A 14,094-nucleotide genomic window follows, 5' to 3' on the forward strand; every position below is an offset into this window, starting at 1 on the left:
TATATATATTTAAGTGTATCTATAAGTTATTAGTCTGCAGCATTATTACTTATTGATGTTATCCAGCTCATATTGAAAGGGCACTAGTTGAGTTAGGATTTTGCGATCATTATTATTCCTGTTTCATTCGGTTTATCTATACTTGTATACGAAGTTGTCTGTATTAGCAGTAGGTCGACCACATTGGATTGGTCAGCTAGCAATCTATAACATAATCGTGCGTCCTACGAAGTGACCCCATCTATCTCTTGCCACATAACTGACACGTGCTGAAGTAGGCTGATGGATGCGCAGAAACAAAAATATGTCTAATCATTAAATATCTATGAAGTGGCATTCCTGTTTGGAAAAGGTTTAGAGAGGAACGTTCAGCTTCGCAGTAATCGAAAACAATCTTCGACGAACTGGCTATTTGTATACGTGTTTAAGTATTCAGCGCTATCTCGAATCCACTTCAGGATCGATTTTCCGCCATAATTTTCGGAGGACTAACGAACTATGTCTGTTACGGAGTGCCTACGTGTTCCATGATGTACTACTATTAGCAGGTTCAACGGCATATAGAACGAATGGAGCCAGGATTTCGAGTTCATAACTTGAGGTCCGGCCGAGCAGATTAGCTGGATTCAGTATAGTCTCGATCCCGCACCATTTGGTTCGGCCTTATGCGGTCCAATGTGTGTGCTCAAAACGGATCGTCTGCAAGAACAAAAGACAGAAGGTAGAACTTGTTTGTGAGGCTCGCCCTTTATATATCATAGATAAGAATAGGAGGATGTCGTGGATGTAGCGGTCTCCGCATTGACAACTTCATATGAACCTTTGTCTCTTCCTTTCGTGGCTTCCTTATTAATACAGAGTTAGACTATTATTGCTGAAACTATATTGCTCGCATCTAAACAACGGAATCGTCAAGTACGCTCCCTCGGCTTCTGTTCTTCCAGATCAGCTTAGGAGGTCATGAAACCGTTCTTGGTTAACAACCGACAGGCTCTTATATTTAAATGTCTCCGGGTTTGTTTTCTCACAAGGTCGCCAGAGGAGATACGTTGACGCGAAGGCAACAACGCAAGCTTTCCAAGGTGACGCGCAGTGAAAGTAAAAATGCATGTTTACGCAGGGCCTATTATGCCTATTGTCATCACCTTTACACATGAGGTTGTCGAATTGGTATTGAATGTTTTTCTGGCTGGATGGCTTTGAAACCAAAATCATTTAAATGATGAGATTTGCCAGTAACAGATGTTCTAAAATTGTCGGAAGGCTTTCAGTCAAACTTTAGATAGTGTCTTGAAAATGAGTGAAATTTCTGAAAAATCGCAAGATTTTACAATATATTACGATACAGGCATAAATGCTGTCTAGGCTCATAAAAAATGTTTCTGTTTATGATCAGGATATCTTATTGGAGGAAACAACCTAAAAAAGGTTGTGTGATTGTTGTTTTTGGAAGTTCTAATGTCGAATGATAGTGGCCTACTAATTATAGAAGAAGTTAATGAAATTATTACAAAAACTGAGAAGGACAGGAACCTGAAGGATCACGATATCATCAGAGAACTTAACATCCACCACCAAAGTTTTAAGTAACTTGAGAACGTTGACTACCAGAAAAAGGTCAATACTTTGGCGTCAAATTGGCGCGAAAGAATTCTACAGGAACGCAACGAAGTCCAGATATTTTTTAAAACATATGATTAGGACCGATGAAAAGTGAATACAAAGGTGTGCTTTTTAATCTATAGTAAAGTACAACCCAGGCTGATACCAAGGACGTTGATGGTACGCGCTGGGTTGGATTAGAGAACAACCGTGCACTGAGTTTCCGCCGCCTGGTAAAAATTAATTTCAACCTTTGCTGTCAACGACTAATAAAATTAGAGTAAATGATTGAAGAAAATCGGCCAAACCAGTAAACAGAACAGGGGCCATCTTCCACTTTGGCGATGCCAGACCACGCACATTTTTCGAAACCTAGGAAAATCAATACATCCGCCGTACGGTCTGGTTATTATAGCGCTATCAAGCTAGCTGGTATTTATCTACAAAAATTTCTTAAAAGTTAATTTAGTTCTAATGGATAAACGCAAAAGGCAGTTGTAACAGTTTTTCGCCCAAATACTATAGAAGTGTTTTATGTTGCTGGGTATCAAAAAAAAAAATGGGAAAAGGTCAAAACGGTCAGTTAAACATCTCAGTTCTTTGCTAAAGTTCAGTATCCTATATCCTTATAGTAAAGGTATTGCTTGATTGGCATAGGTAAATCTGTAGGACTTGTTGACGTTTGCTTTTACTTAGTGCGCTTTCTGTATGGCCTAGCATTTGACCCCCATGCGCTTCCACAGCTGAGCTTGCGCCTGGCTTGCATGGTGTTTTTTTTTTTGACAGTCTAAACTCTTCGTTAGAGTAAAATAAGCTTACGTGCGTGAAGCCAAATACGAGCATTTGTTAACTCCATAATACTAAGCGATCACTTTTTTTTAGCTTTGGATCTCAGCTCCCTAAAACAATTATGAAACGTTCTAATCAACCTTCGTTAGCTTACGTAGGGCAGTGAACGAAGAAATACAAAGCTTCGCCGGATGAACAATATAACCGTAGCGTTTGAGCTTCCTATTTTGCACCGTCTGCCACACGATTGAATAATATAGACGTCGATCTTATGGCAAAAAAAGAGTATAAAAGTGTAGACGTTGCCCATTTGCTTACTGCATTGAAATTACTTCCACTGGCTGCGCGTGTCTGGTATGAATATTTATCAAAGCAATATGTATAGAGATAGCCGGACCCGCCATGGCTACGCCAGTGCATGCGGATTTACGGTGTGGTAGAAATTTTTAAACATGCACGGAGTATGAGCATGCAGAAGGTTAGTAGGGAGATGTGGCTTCATCAAAAATGTTAAATGATTATTAATGAATAAATAAATATGAAAGTTACTGAGTAGCAGAAAGGAGAGCTGAAAATGCTCACGATTGCGAGGCTATTATAATTCTAGTCTCGTGTCCGAACTATGTAGCAACTTCTAGCAGTTGCTACATAGCAGGAACTTAGCATTTTTTTCATGAATTAATATTTAACGTAATATTCAGTTTGGTGCCTTTCTAAACACTTGCATGGTAAGATACAAGCAGATGTAAAAAATAAGTAATGGATGAACCTTCGAAATAAGGGCACGTTCTCAGCATCATTGATTACCGCCTGTGTCACCAATTTGAGTGTTTGCGAGAAAAATGCCAAACCTAGGCTGCTGAAGCAAAACTTGGGTCTTTTTAACTGCTAGTTTACCAATAGGTTTTGTTTGAGGGACTACCGGAACCTCACTTTTCAAGTTTCATGTTGAATTTTACGTCGGGTATCGCTCCCAGACGGCTGCACGAAATGATGTGTATCTATACTCGGGTTCGAACCCGATGGTGGTGGTGGTGGTGACTCGGTGGCTCGTAAGTGACCAATGTGTGAATATTGCTCAACTTAACAGTTGGCTTATGTGTAATTTAAACACAGCATTTATTTGAGGAAGAATAATTCGTAAACTCATCAGGCGTAAACTCTCTAATCGACAACCAACGTAAGGGAATTCAACCAAAAGCTGGCAGACTTCTAGCATGCTCAAGACAGCTGCCGTTGCTAATAGTCAGTGCTCGAAAGAAACTGAAGGTCAGTTGCGGCAGAACATCGAAACAGTGTTGTGACGAAACTCAAATGAAGTCAATGCTCGAATTCTGAATGCGGCGGTATGGAGGCTCGATAATTGCCATCAGGATTAATTGTTAGTCTATAGCGGTTCTTGAAAGGTCTACACAGAACCCTGTCACAAACACGATACAAAACGTAGAAAATAAGAATCGAAGATCGAGCGCGTGTTTGCTCTACCGTCGTTGATTCAAAAGTAAGGTGAAATAAAACACCCAAGGAGATGCGTTTCGACATAAAAGCAAAGCTACCCGAGGTGGATGATTGCACCTATATCTTTTTATTGGCCGACTCTCGACCTGGAGTACTTCATAGGTTTCCAGCTGTAAAGTTTTTCGGATAGTACCATGAGTAGCCATGAGACGGCGTTCTCGTTTTCGCAGTCTTCATGTATCCCTCCAGCGTTATTTGTAATCTTTCTCCATTCATCCACCCATTAAAGCTCTTTCGAGAAAAATTCTTTGCACGGATGCGCAGGTCTGAACGAGCGACTCATGCCAAATCAGCTTACGTCTCCTTGCCAGCCTTGCTACTGCCTTAGGCACTACTAGGATACGAAGAATTTGCTAGATGGCAATTCTCACCACGGGCTTATTGAAAGGATAGCCGAGACTTCCGATGTCGACATGCGAACTCAATGCGTCAGACATAGCAGTGTCGCTAGAGAAGATGAATGCCAAAATGGCCAATTCGATTAACCTATTTCGTGTTAAACCCACTTCGTTCGGGTATCCTTTTATGGTAAATAATCAGGACTGTACTTGCATACCTGTATTTAAAGATGGGTCTAGGCGGTTGGGCAAGAGCAACATCTAGGTTACGAGGATTTGTAGTGCGCTACACGTTTGATTGGTGTGGTTACGTTACATGCTAATAAGAAGCTGCGCTCAGCTCGCAAGATTGCGGGAATAACGTTTTGTAGAGTGGCGACTTGTTGGAGATCGTTCTGCGGGCGAGCACGCAATTTCCCCTAAGGTAACCGCGAAAGCTAATGTCACGAGTGCTCGCTCGAACCAATTCGTAGCTAATCCATGTAAAACAATCCAACAAAAAAAAAGAAGACTTAAAAAGACAGAACTCGGAGGACGAAAAAAAGAGAACAGTACCTGTGTAAATATAGGATTAACAGAATGTTATTTCATTTAGCTGTGTAACATTGCAGCAAGAAATATATAACATGGATTGCAAAGCGAACAGAATGAGGATATTATCTTTAGGACAGGTATTCAAGGACATGTAGGTCTGCGGCTATTGGCGGATGCAAACATTTACCGAGCCTACAGTAATAGAATACAATAGAGCTGCATGCAGACTTGTAGCTGGACGCCATTAGGGATCTGTTGATAGATCTGAGCGGGCTTAAAGGAAAACAACGAACAGTACTGGAAGCTGGGTATCAATCGACGTCCATCTAAGTAATAATACTGCGTGATATCAGCAAAGGTTACTGAATCAAATTATTCGGGCTAAATGATAGAAATTATAGGGTACAAGACTGGTAAGAGAGACGGAGCGGGGTCAGACTCCAAGGCCTCGCCTGGATCCTAAAACAACGGAGAGAGAGAGAGAGAGAGAGAGAGAGAGAGAGAGAGAGCGAGAGAGAGCGAAAGACAAAAGGAAAATCAATGATGAAAAAAATAAACAGAGTTTGGCCTACACATGGAAAAGAGAGAGGAGAATTGGGAAGCTAGTTCTAGGGCGATTCATAAATCTAGCAAATTTCGACGCGACATGGTAGAGGTGCCAGAAATAGTTTATAGAAAAAGCTGAGGTGATCCAGGCTGAGCTAGAATCACAAAGCAAACGTCAATGAGTTGCACCCCTGACGGTCTGGTAGTAATGTATTTGTCTACTAAACTCAGTTACGTGAAATGGCCTAGATCAAAATCGAGCGTGATTAATGCTCATTGCATGGTGGGAAGCACCCGTTCAAATCAGTGGTTTACGGGAGCTGCACTGCCCAACAAAAACTTCGAAATAAAAAAAAAAAATAAAAAAAATACGAAAATCGATACCAATGAATAGGACATAGTTGATATGGGAGCTTGGAAGCGAACTCATCAAAATATCAAAAAATTATATGAGGAGTAAAAAATAATCAGCAAAGAATAGGAAGTAGAGTAAAATTTGGTTCGAAGCATAAGATAGCCATTCCTAAGAGAGTGGTTACAAGTTTAAAGAACAACAGGAAGATAAATGCAGTCGGCAAGTGCAATGGAAACGATAATGATGTGGCCTGTTAAGAGATGTGTCATATTTAGACGGCCATTTAGATGAGAAGCCACTCTGATGTCGTCTAAAATGGACATTTCTGATGGATATTTTAAAACTTTAATAAAAAAAAAAATGACCTCTATTATTTTTTCAGTTCTACGCTGAATAAAACCCAGCATTAGTCACTTGAGTACGGTCAGTTAGCCACAAATGATAAAAATATATAGATACGCGTTTATTCAATGGAAAACTGGTAGCATTCCGTGCTCTTGCCATATAAGGTCACTGGTACAATCATGAGACAGACGAGGTGTATTGCGGCGCTCTGGGAAAAGAACCACGCCGTCTGTGTTCTTCTGACGCTTTTTCTTACGTGCCCCATGTTGCAACTTGCGGGGCAAAACAAAGTCAGTCCTGGGTAGTAACAATGCTTCACATATTCGGAGGGTGACGGAGAGAGTTGCTAGTGACGCTGCTCTTCAGAAGGCTAGTACTAGAAATATCATTGTAAACTGGTATCGGCTTAGACAGATAATGTAATCTACCAAGACTACAAGTAGACATCAAAGATTAAGTTAACCTATAGTAAAATGAGGTGACAAATTCAACCTGTCCTGTTTCAAGAATTTTAGGAAATGTCCTTGCTATTACGATGAAGAAACTAAACAGGCAGAAAAAGCATTTTAGTTATTGTTTTATAGTTAAGAATTTTGGTAGACTTTTATCAAAATAGGGATCATTCCTTTGCACAATAGTAAAGTTCTACGTGTCGAGAGTTCTAAAACATAAGCTTTAAGCGCTCAGCCGTTAAGCCAGTTTTTTTTTGTTTCCACATAACGGTGGACTGAATACCAGTCCCGTCGCATGATACTTTAAAAACGGAAGTGAAAAGTTGACTAATATACCAACAAGTAGAAGCACGTGTATCGATATTAGCTGCCCAACAAGGTACTGAAACAATGTTTCTGAGGAACAGTTTTGACAGTCTAAGAGAAAAATCATTTATTTGAGCTCTCCGTGCTCCGTCTGAGGTGGTTACGCTAGTTAACAATGAGATGCGTCGTGTCCTGTATTTTCTCTGAATTCTCGAATAAGCTGATAAAAAGGCAAAAAACGTCTGATTCCTTGACAGACTTCATTAATGTTCACAGATACCCTTTTAAAATAATACGAGATATTCCTATCACTTTTAAGCTAAATACTTTCTCTGATTAAGTTTTGTTGTGAAACTGAGTTTTCAATGACCATCTTAAGCTACTGCCATAAAAACATAGTGAAAATACGTATCCCGTTATTGCTAAATAGCAGAAGTCAATACCTAAAGGAATGCGTCGCACTGCAAATGTTTGCCTTTCCAAGGCCTACATAATGTTTAAGCCGGAGTTTCTGTTTAAAAAAAGGCATCTTATTTTGAATGTTTTCTAGTATCTTTTTAATGCATTATCTCAACAAACGCTTACCTCGGCTTCTTTCGGTTGGACCTATTATTCGTCCTAATCGTAAGCTTTTGTTTTCGAATTCTATGGAAAAGAAGCTCTAAAGGTGTTAAAAGGCAACTATACCGTACATTGTAATCGGAATATTTTCGGAACAACGCGGACGGTTCGACAGAAAATTTTTTTTTTGCCCAGTCCAATAAAAGACGAAACGTTGAGGGCAAAGATGGCGGATTATAGGTGCACTGTGATCAAGGAGTTCTCTTTTCTACTGAAGTTGCATAGTGCTCCAAACGCTCTTTGTATCCTTGTATGTCTGGTTCGCTTTGCACAAAGCTAAACGTGTTCTTTCTCGTTTAGAGTAATTCGTTCGAGCTTTTTCCACATACAGAACTAATTGTCCATATATTCAAGGCCGCAGCATAATACGCCATTAATCCGGACACGCAAAAAATGTATTTACCTAAACGGCAGGCTACGCAGCGTGATAATCTGCTTTTTGTCGGGGCGCGTCCAGTGACAACGTGCCATTTATAATCCTGTGCTTATACCTTGACAGGTTGGATCTTTTACAAAAATAGTAGCTAGATACGACCGTTATTGGGAAAGAGCCTATAAATATTGCTCGTTATAGAAAAACGTTAATGCGTCCTAAAATACGTAAATCAAATTAACATCGAATCTACATAATGATTTAGGTATCGCAGAGACGACGAATTATAGAGAGAACCTCTTCATTCCTCAGCTAGAGAGAACGTTCTATGTATGTTGTCTAGCTAGAGTGTTAAGGGACGATCTCATCAGGACATGCTACTAGGAGTGGTTGCAAACAGGGAAAAGTTTAATGATATAATATAATCTTGCGTAGGCCAACTGCCAAAACCGTCTCTTTGTTCTAACGTTGTTTATTATTACAATTAATTTATATTTTGAAATTTTCATTGTCAAATATTGTTTAACCCAATAAAGGGGCTATTGCCTGATTGGAGTCATACGCTTAAAGCAACCTCTGACCTTTGGATAAAAATGGAGGGCCAGCTGAGTTTATATTTAGATTTTTTTTTTTTTCGTTTGAATTGACTTAAACTTCATAGTTCCGCGAAACTATCGTCACGGACTGAATCATCATATTGGAGAATGTTACTATATACGAAAAGTAGAGATTTTCCAGACAGCAATTGGTAACGGAACGGGAAACTTTAGCTTATTTATAATATAGACAAATTAATTTCACAAACGCAGAGATTTCTGAAGAATCTTATTTGGAGTTTTATCTAGATTTATCAGACACTTAGACATTATAAATGTTATCAAATTAGGTCAATCAATATAACGTCACGATCATGGTTGAACCGCAAATTGGCGCCTACAGAACAGGCTCGACTCGATTTAGTCTGGCGAAAAAGACTTTCGCTGAAACAAGTCGGCTCCAGCCCGTACCTCTCAAGAACAAATAATCATCAGAGAATTATCTATGTAGCGCCTGAGATACCTCAAACTATCTGCTACTGGGTTGGTCAATACCGTATGGCGTGCTGGAAGCATTCGGTTTTTGGCCGTCCGTAGTGTTTCATAGCGCTGAACTCGCCACAGAAAAAGTTGAACCTGAGCTGAAATCTCCCTACGAAGCGAACGACAAATTAAATATATTTCTTTTTTATTGACATATGTTCGGTTTATATCTGTTTTGGCGGAAGAACGCCAATGTCTAACGAAGACCTAACCTAACCTAACCTATCTCGTGGCAGATGTTATAGTTTAATGGAGCGGTTAATGGGCCTTCAGTGATCCGAATGGGTTGGAAGTATTTCTCTGACTACATTGTCAGCATGAACATGTTCGCTCAAATTGCAGCTAAATATAGTAAATAATTATTAGACCATATTGTTACCTTGTCTTTTCAAAGGTGGCTAAAAAAAACCACAAATAAGTCTAGTAAAACTCGCCCGAAGTAATGTCTAACAGCTTAAAAGACGAGCGTGCGATAGGCCAGTACCGTTAAATCTGAGGCGGGCATTTGTGAAGAAGGCCAAGCTCTCGAATGAGCAAAGGATTTGATAGCGTTAGTGGGCCATTGTCGCAACCCAGATGAACTACCGTCATTTAACTCCAATTATACGATGTCGGAACGAGAAACTTCATAGCACATTGAGACAGGATGCTGAGCAGCCAGTGGCATAAAAAATGCGTCAAAAAGCCGGGCGCTGCATACACTGCGCGACAAGATCACAGTCACTCGATCTTTCAAATCGGAACTACTAGTTATTCTAGACTCGGAAAGGAAACTACCGTTAACAAAACAGGGTAACATCTACAGAGGTCTACGCAAAGCAGTTACAACAAAGACCAAATTTATCTTATAACGGGCAATCTAGTGTAGACTGTTAGTATGATACAACACTGAGTGCAAGCGTGTATCACTGAAAAATATCCGGTGTTTCCAATGAAAACATTTTCTTTCGACACTGTTACAACGCTAGCGAAAAATTATACACAATATGTCAATGAGGTAGAGCTATAATATATACGGGTTGAAATGAAGCGTTAATATTGTAATACGCAACGAACTCTAATAACATACTGTAACTGCGTGAAAATTGAAGTTACTAATAAGCAGAACAAATGATGTGAATGATGATGGTTCCAGCATTGGCTACCGATGATGAACCTTTGCGGTGCTACCAATGTCGCGTCGAGAAGAACGAAGATTGCACGGACGAATATCTACGCGAGTGCCCGACTGACCAAGCCTACGACGTCTGCATGGTCAGCGTGATTAACAATGGTAGGTTCCTGTGTACATTCGATTATGTATGTATTGCTTACATTAGAAGCGCTTGATTTTGATAACTATATGCTTATGTTAACGGCACATCGATGTGTTCAGGTAAGAAATGTTTCTATAGTGAGGCATCACAGAGGTATTCGGGAAACAACATAAAGGACTCGATCACAAAAGCCCTAAAAGTTACACTGCTTGTTTTTATTTGTTGCTACCAAATTCTTATTAACACTCGTGATTTTGAGACGTCGATTTCGAAGAGGGTTTATGGTCACTTAGGTAACGATAAATAGCAAATAGTAAGCATTTCAACAATAAGACATGGAATAACAATTAAAAGTCGGATATAAGTTTTAATAAAATCCTACTTATTGGGTTTGAACTTGAACCATTTTAATTTTCCATCGGACGTGAAATGCAGCGCTTCGTTCAAATTCGGGTAATAAATTTATTTACCATATGTTCGTCGTTGCTCTTCACGACTTTCTTTCATCTCTAAACCAACTTATCTATTCTTTCATGCCAGAAGCTTCTGGGTGCCATGCTGAAGGATTATTTAAATGGGTTTTGAAGTCCTTCTCACTGTCAAATGAACGGTTTCGAAGCAATCGGAAAAAGTGATAATCCGTTAAAGCGAGGTCTGAAATATATGGTGGGTGCAGAACAACTTAACACTTAAGCTTTTGCAAAATGCTTCTCGCAATATTTCCCATGGCATTGCCGTGATTTTGCTTCGTGCATCAAGTTTTTCCTTGGATAGTTCGTTCGCCCCATATGGCTAGGCCGGATACAGATCCTTATTGACCAGCTTGTTCTTTTAAAGCGTTTTTCGTGTATAAGATCCCTGCAGTGTTACCGAAAGCCAATCGTCATTGTTTTAAATTAGAGATTCAGCTCAACTCTGGGTACACGTATCTCTCGGAGCTACATATTCGTTTTACTGCTTTGTGCCGAACTGGGGATACTACTTCTCGTCACCGATGACAACTCTGTGTAGAATCATGTAATTTGTTAAATCTCAATAGGAAGCGCTGTTTCCTTACGCTTTATTCATCGTACATTTAGGCTTTTAATTTCTTTAAACCCAAAGAGTCCGTTGTGATAGTCCACTAAGTTATAGAGTCTGCGCCGTACACAAGCAAATATCTTACCTTGAAGTGGCGTATTTTACTCTCGGTGGAGGCGATATAGGGTAAATGTCAAAGAAACACACTTTTCTTCCTTTGGGAAATTAATCTCTAAGGCCTAAACCAGAGATAAAATTAAATTTTTCCCCATTTCTACAAATTCACAACGAATTAACAAAGCAGAGAGCGTTTTTGAATGATATGTGACTATACAGGAATCGTGGAGAGGTAACAAAAGAAAAGGGAACAAAAAAGGAAACCACTTATGTCCTAATCTAGTATTCACCAGAGTAACAGCATACACTCTTTCGCTTGGACTTAACATATTTCATACCAATTGCAGTTCTACAATGTGAAGAAGAATCACATAACTCTATCAATTACCAAAAAAAGTCCGATGCTTTTTAAGATAAACTGATCCCTATTTCCAAAGATAATTACTTAAATAATTACGTATATTAAGCACGAAGCACAAAAGGAAAAAAGCTTCAGTTGAAATAAGGACTGCTACTGAGATTTTAGGCGACGTTGACATTCCTATAAGAAATTTTTTCCACAATCTTTATATATAGGCCAAACATGAGCTTCATCTTTTGTATTCATTACAGTTCGTGGTATTTTTTTACACTCCCATCAAAAAAGGATGCCCCAGGCAAAAACATCTGTATTTACATTGACCACCTTTAGTACGTTAGAAGTGTTCCCGAAGACATGATGCACGCGACTTGCAGATCGAGTTTTGCATTTTCGATTTGCGCCTCTGGATTATAGTATTTTTCGTATATTGTATATAGGTCTCGTTACGGTATTGTACAAACAATCAAGACTCAAGATTTTCAACATTTCTTCCCCACTAATTATGTGCAATTGGAAGTACACACAGGTAGTTAATTTTGGAAACTTCGGTCTTTTCTTTGCATACTCGGCGCTGTATATCTATAAAAAAAAAAAAAAAAGCTATATGGTTTTTTTTGCTTCTGTATTATTAATTTTATCTACAACGTTAATTTTTGTTGCTGAAAAACAGTATTTGCGCCTCACTAGAAAGCGTATTTCACCTGGGTTAGCTGCATCTGTACATTACGCAAACATTAATAAAGTCCAATATTCGCTTATATAATTTTGTCAGAGAAAAGTTAGTTTCTGCGTCAAAAGTTCAGTGAGATATCGACCCTAAGAACGATATAAGAACTACATACAATGAGATTTCTTGGACAAATCATTGAACTTTGTTTATTTTAACTATGCTGTAAAAGCTCGATCGATGCACGTAAATGAAGCCGTTTTTTTTTCCAATACTGCCTTTTCGTTTGTTGATTTGTTCGGTGCCTCAGGTCAGATACGCAAATGTCATACCAAAAAAAGTTAACAGATCGTCCTTATAATTCATAAGGAAAAATCACGTAAGTACGCCTGTTTGGTGTATTCGGTGCGGGCTCGCCTATACAAAGTCTTATATAGGGTTATTATAGAATTGATTTATTAAAATTGTGTTAAAATTGAAAAAAGCTAGAAAAAATGTAACGACATAAGGTCTTACGTTTCATCTGCCTCGATTTTCTTTAAATAGGATAAATACAGCCTTATGAGTCATTTCGTTTTAAGAACTTCGAAATTTCTTGATTTTGATTTTCTTGTAGAAATTTTCGAAATCGACCTAATATCAAGCAGAAAAACTTTCGTTCAACAGGTTTTCTGATTTCATACTTTTAAAATTCGATATTTTATTGGATTGCTTCAGGTTACTTATATTTGGACATAATTACTTTGCGGTACATCCGCTATTGTTAAAAATCTCACTATAATTACATTTCCTATCTTTAACCAAAAATCAATAACAATACATATTTCAATATTTACTACTTTTATTTACTTTCTTTTGGAAAAATATCTTTGTATTGTTCCGTCTTTCGCTTTATTCATCGTCTGGGCAATAGTACTATGAAAATCTATTGAAAATGTTAGGTATTTTTTTTAAATTTCGGGAATTTTATAAATTCTAGGCACTTTCAAAGGTACCAAAATATATTGACAGTCTACTATGAATAGTGTAGTATTATAGCATTGTTATTGAACTGAAAAAAATCATCCATAATATAAGTGAAAAATTTAACTTGTAAATATACGTGTGAAGATGCATCTTCAACAAATCTTGGACATGCTATTCTGCAAAAATTCTATGATAGATACACTGAGTGATAATTGTGTTTACTACCAAATGAGCTTGTCTCGAAAGGTGTCAGTATTTGCCCTTATTTCTGATTCGAAACTAAGAAATCTATCAAGTGATACTAGTTACATTTCTTTTCCGTAAAAAAAAAGTCAAAGTTCATTTTGTGCGATTTAAAACGGTAGCAGTTTAAACAAGCTGATACTGCCAGTACGAGATCGGCATTATAAGTTTTACCCCAAGCTATATTTCTTTACGTTTATCCAAAACAAATTTACAACTTTTTTTTGTATATTGATTGTAAGTTTTGCTTCTAGTTATATGAGTTAAATGATTCTATTACCCGTATAATAAATTACCATATCTGTTAATCCAATTAGTTTCTTGCAATTTCGTTACAGAAATCACTCTCCGGAAAAACCGAGCTGAGAAAATACATACAAATAGGTTAGGAATCCGAAAATCGACTTTCCTTTTCCGCCTAGACAGAAATCTACAATTTTCTTCGTCTTATTAGATTACTTCTGATTATTTTGATTTTCAGGAAGTTTTTCATTTTTTGTATTTTAGTATGCGTTAGAATTGTCTAAAGGTCGCGTTATTTTTTTTTTTACTATATTTGTCTTTGAAGCGAGTTGCAATGTTTGCTTGTAGATAAAACGCCGCGTG

The 14,094-nt window shown here is 38.2% G+C and overlaps 1 protein-coding gene across 3 annotated transcripts in view; it reads left to right on the forward strand.

The window, feature by feature from the left end:
* LOC111252002 (uncharacterized) overlaps positions 1-14,094 on the forward strand; it is a 56,131-nt gene that overhangs the window by 29,808 nt on the left and 12,229 nt on the right. For 2 of the 3 annotated variants that reach the window (XR_015329104.1, XM_022809260.2), the window contains exon 5: positions 9,994-10,131. Coding sequence is in view for 2 of the 3 variants with exons in the window: in XM_022809260.2 (XP_022664995.1) it covers positions 9,994-10,131 (138 nt within the window). In the remaining variant the exon portion in view is untranslated. Of the gene's footprint in view, positions 1-9,993; positions 10,132-13,826; positions 13,873-14,094 lie in introns of all 3 variants that reach the window. The other variant, XM_022809259.2, reaches the window with a different exon arrangement.

The sequence above is a fragment of the Varroa destructor genome, unplaced genomic scaffold (genome assembly GCF_002443255.2).
Source record: "Varroa destructor unplaced genomic scaffold, Vdes_3.0 BEIS01000005.1, whole genome shotgun sequence".
Lineage (NCBI taxonomy): Eukaryota > Metazoa > Arthropoda > Arachnida > Mesostigmata > Varroidae > Varroa > Varroa destructor.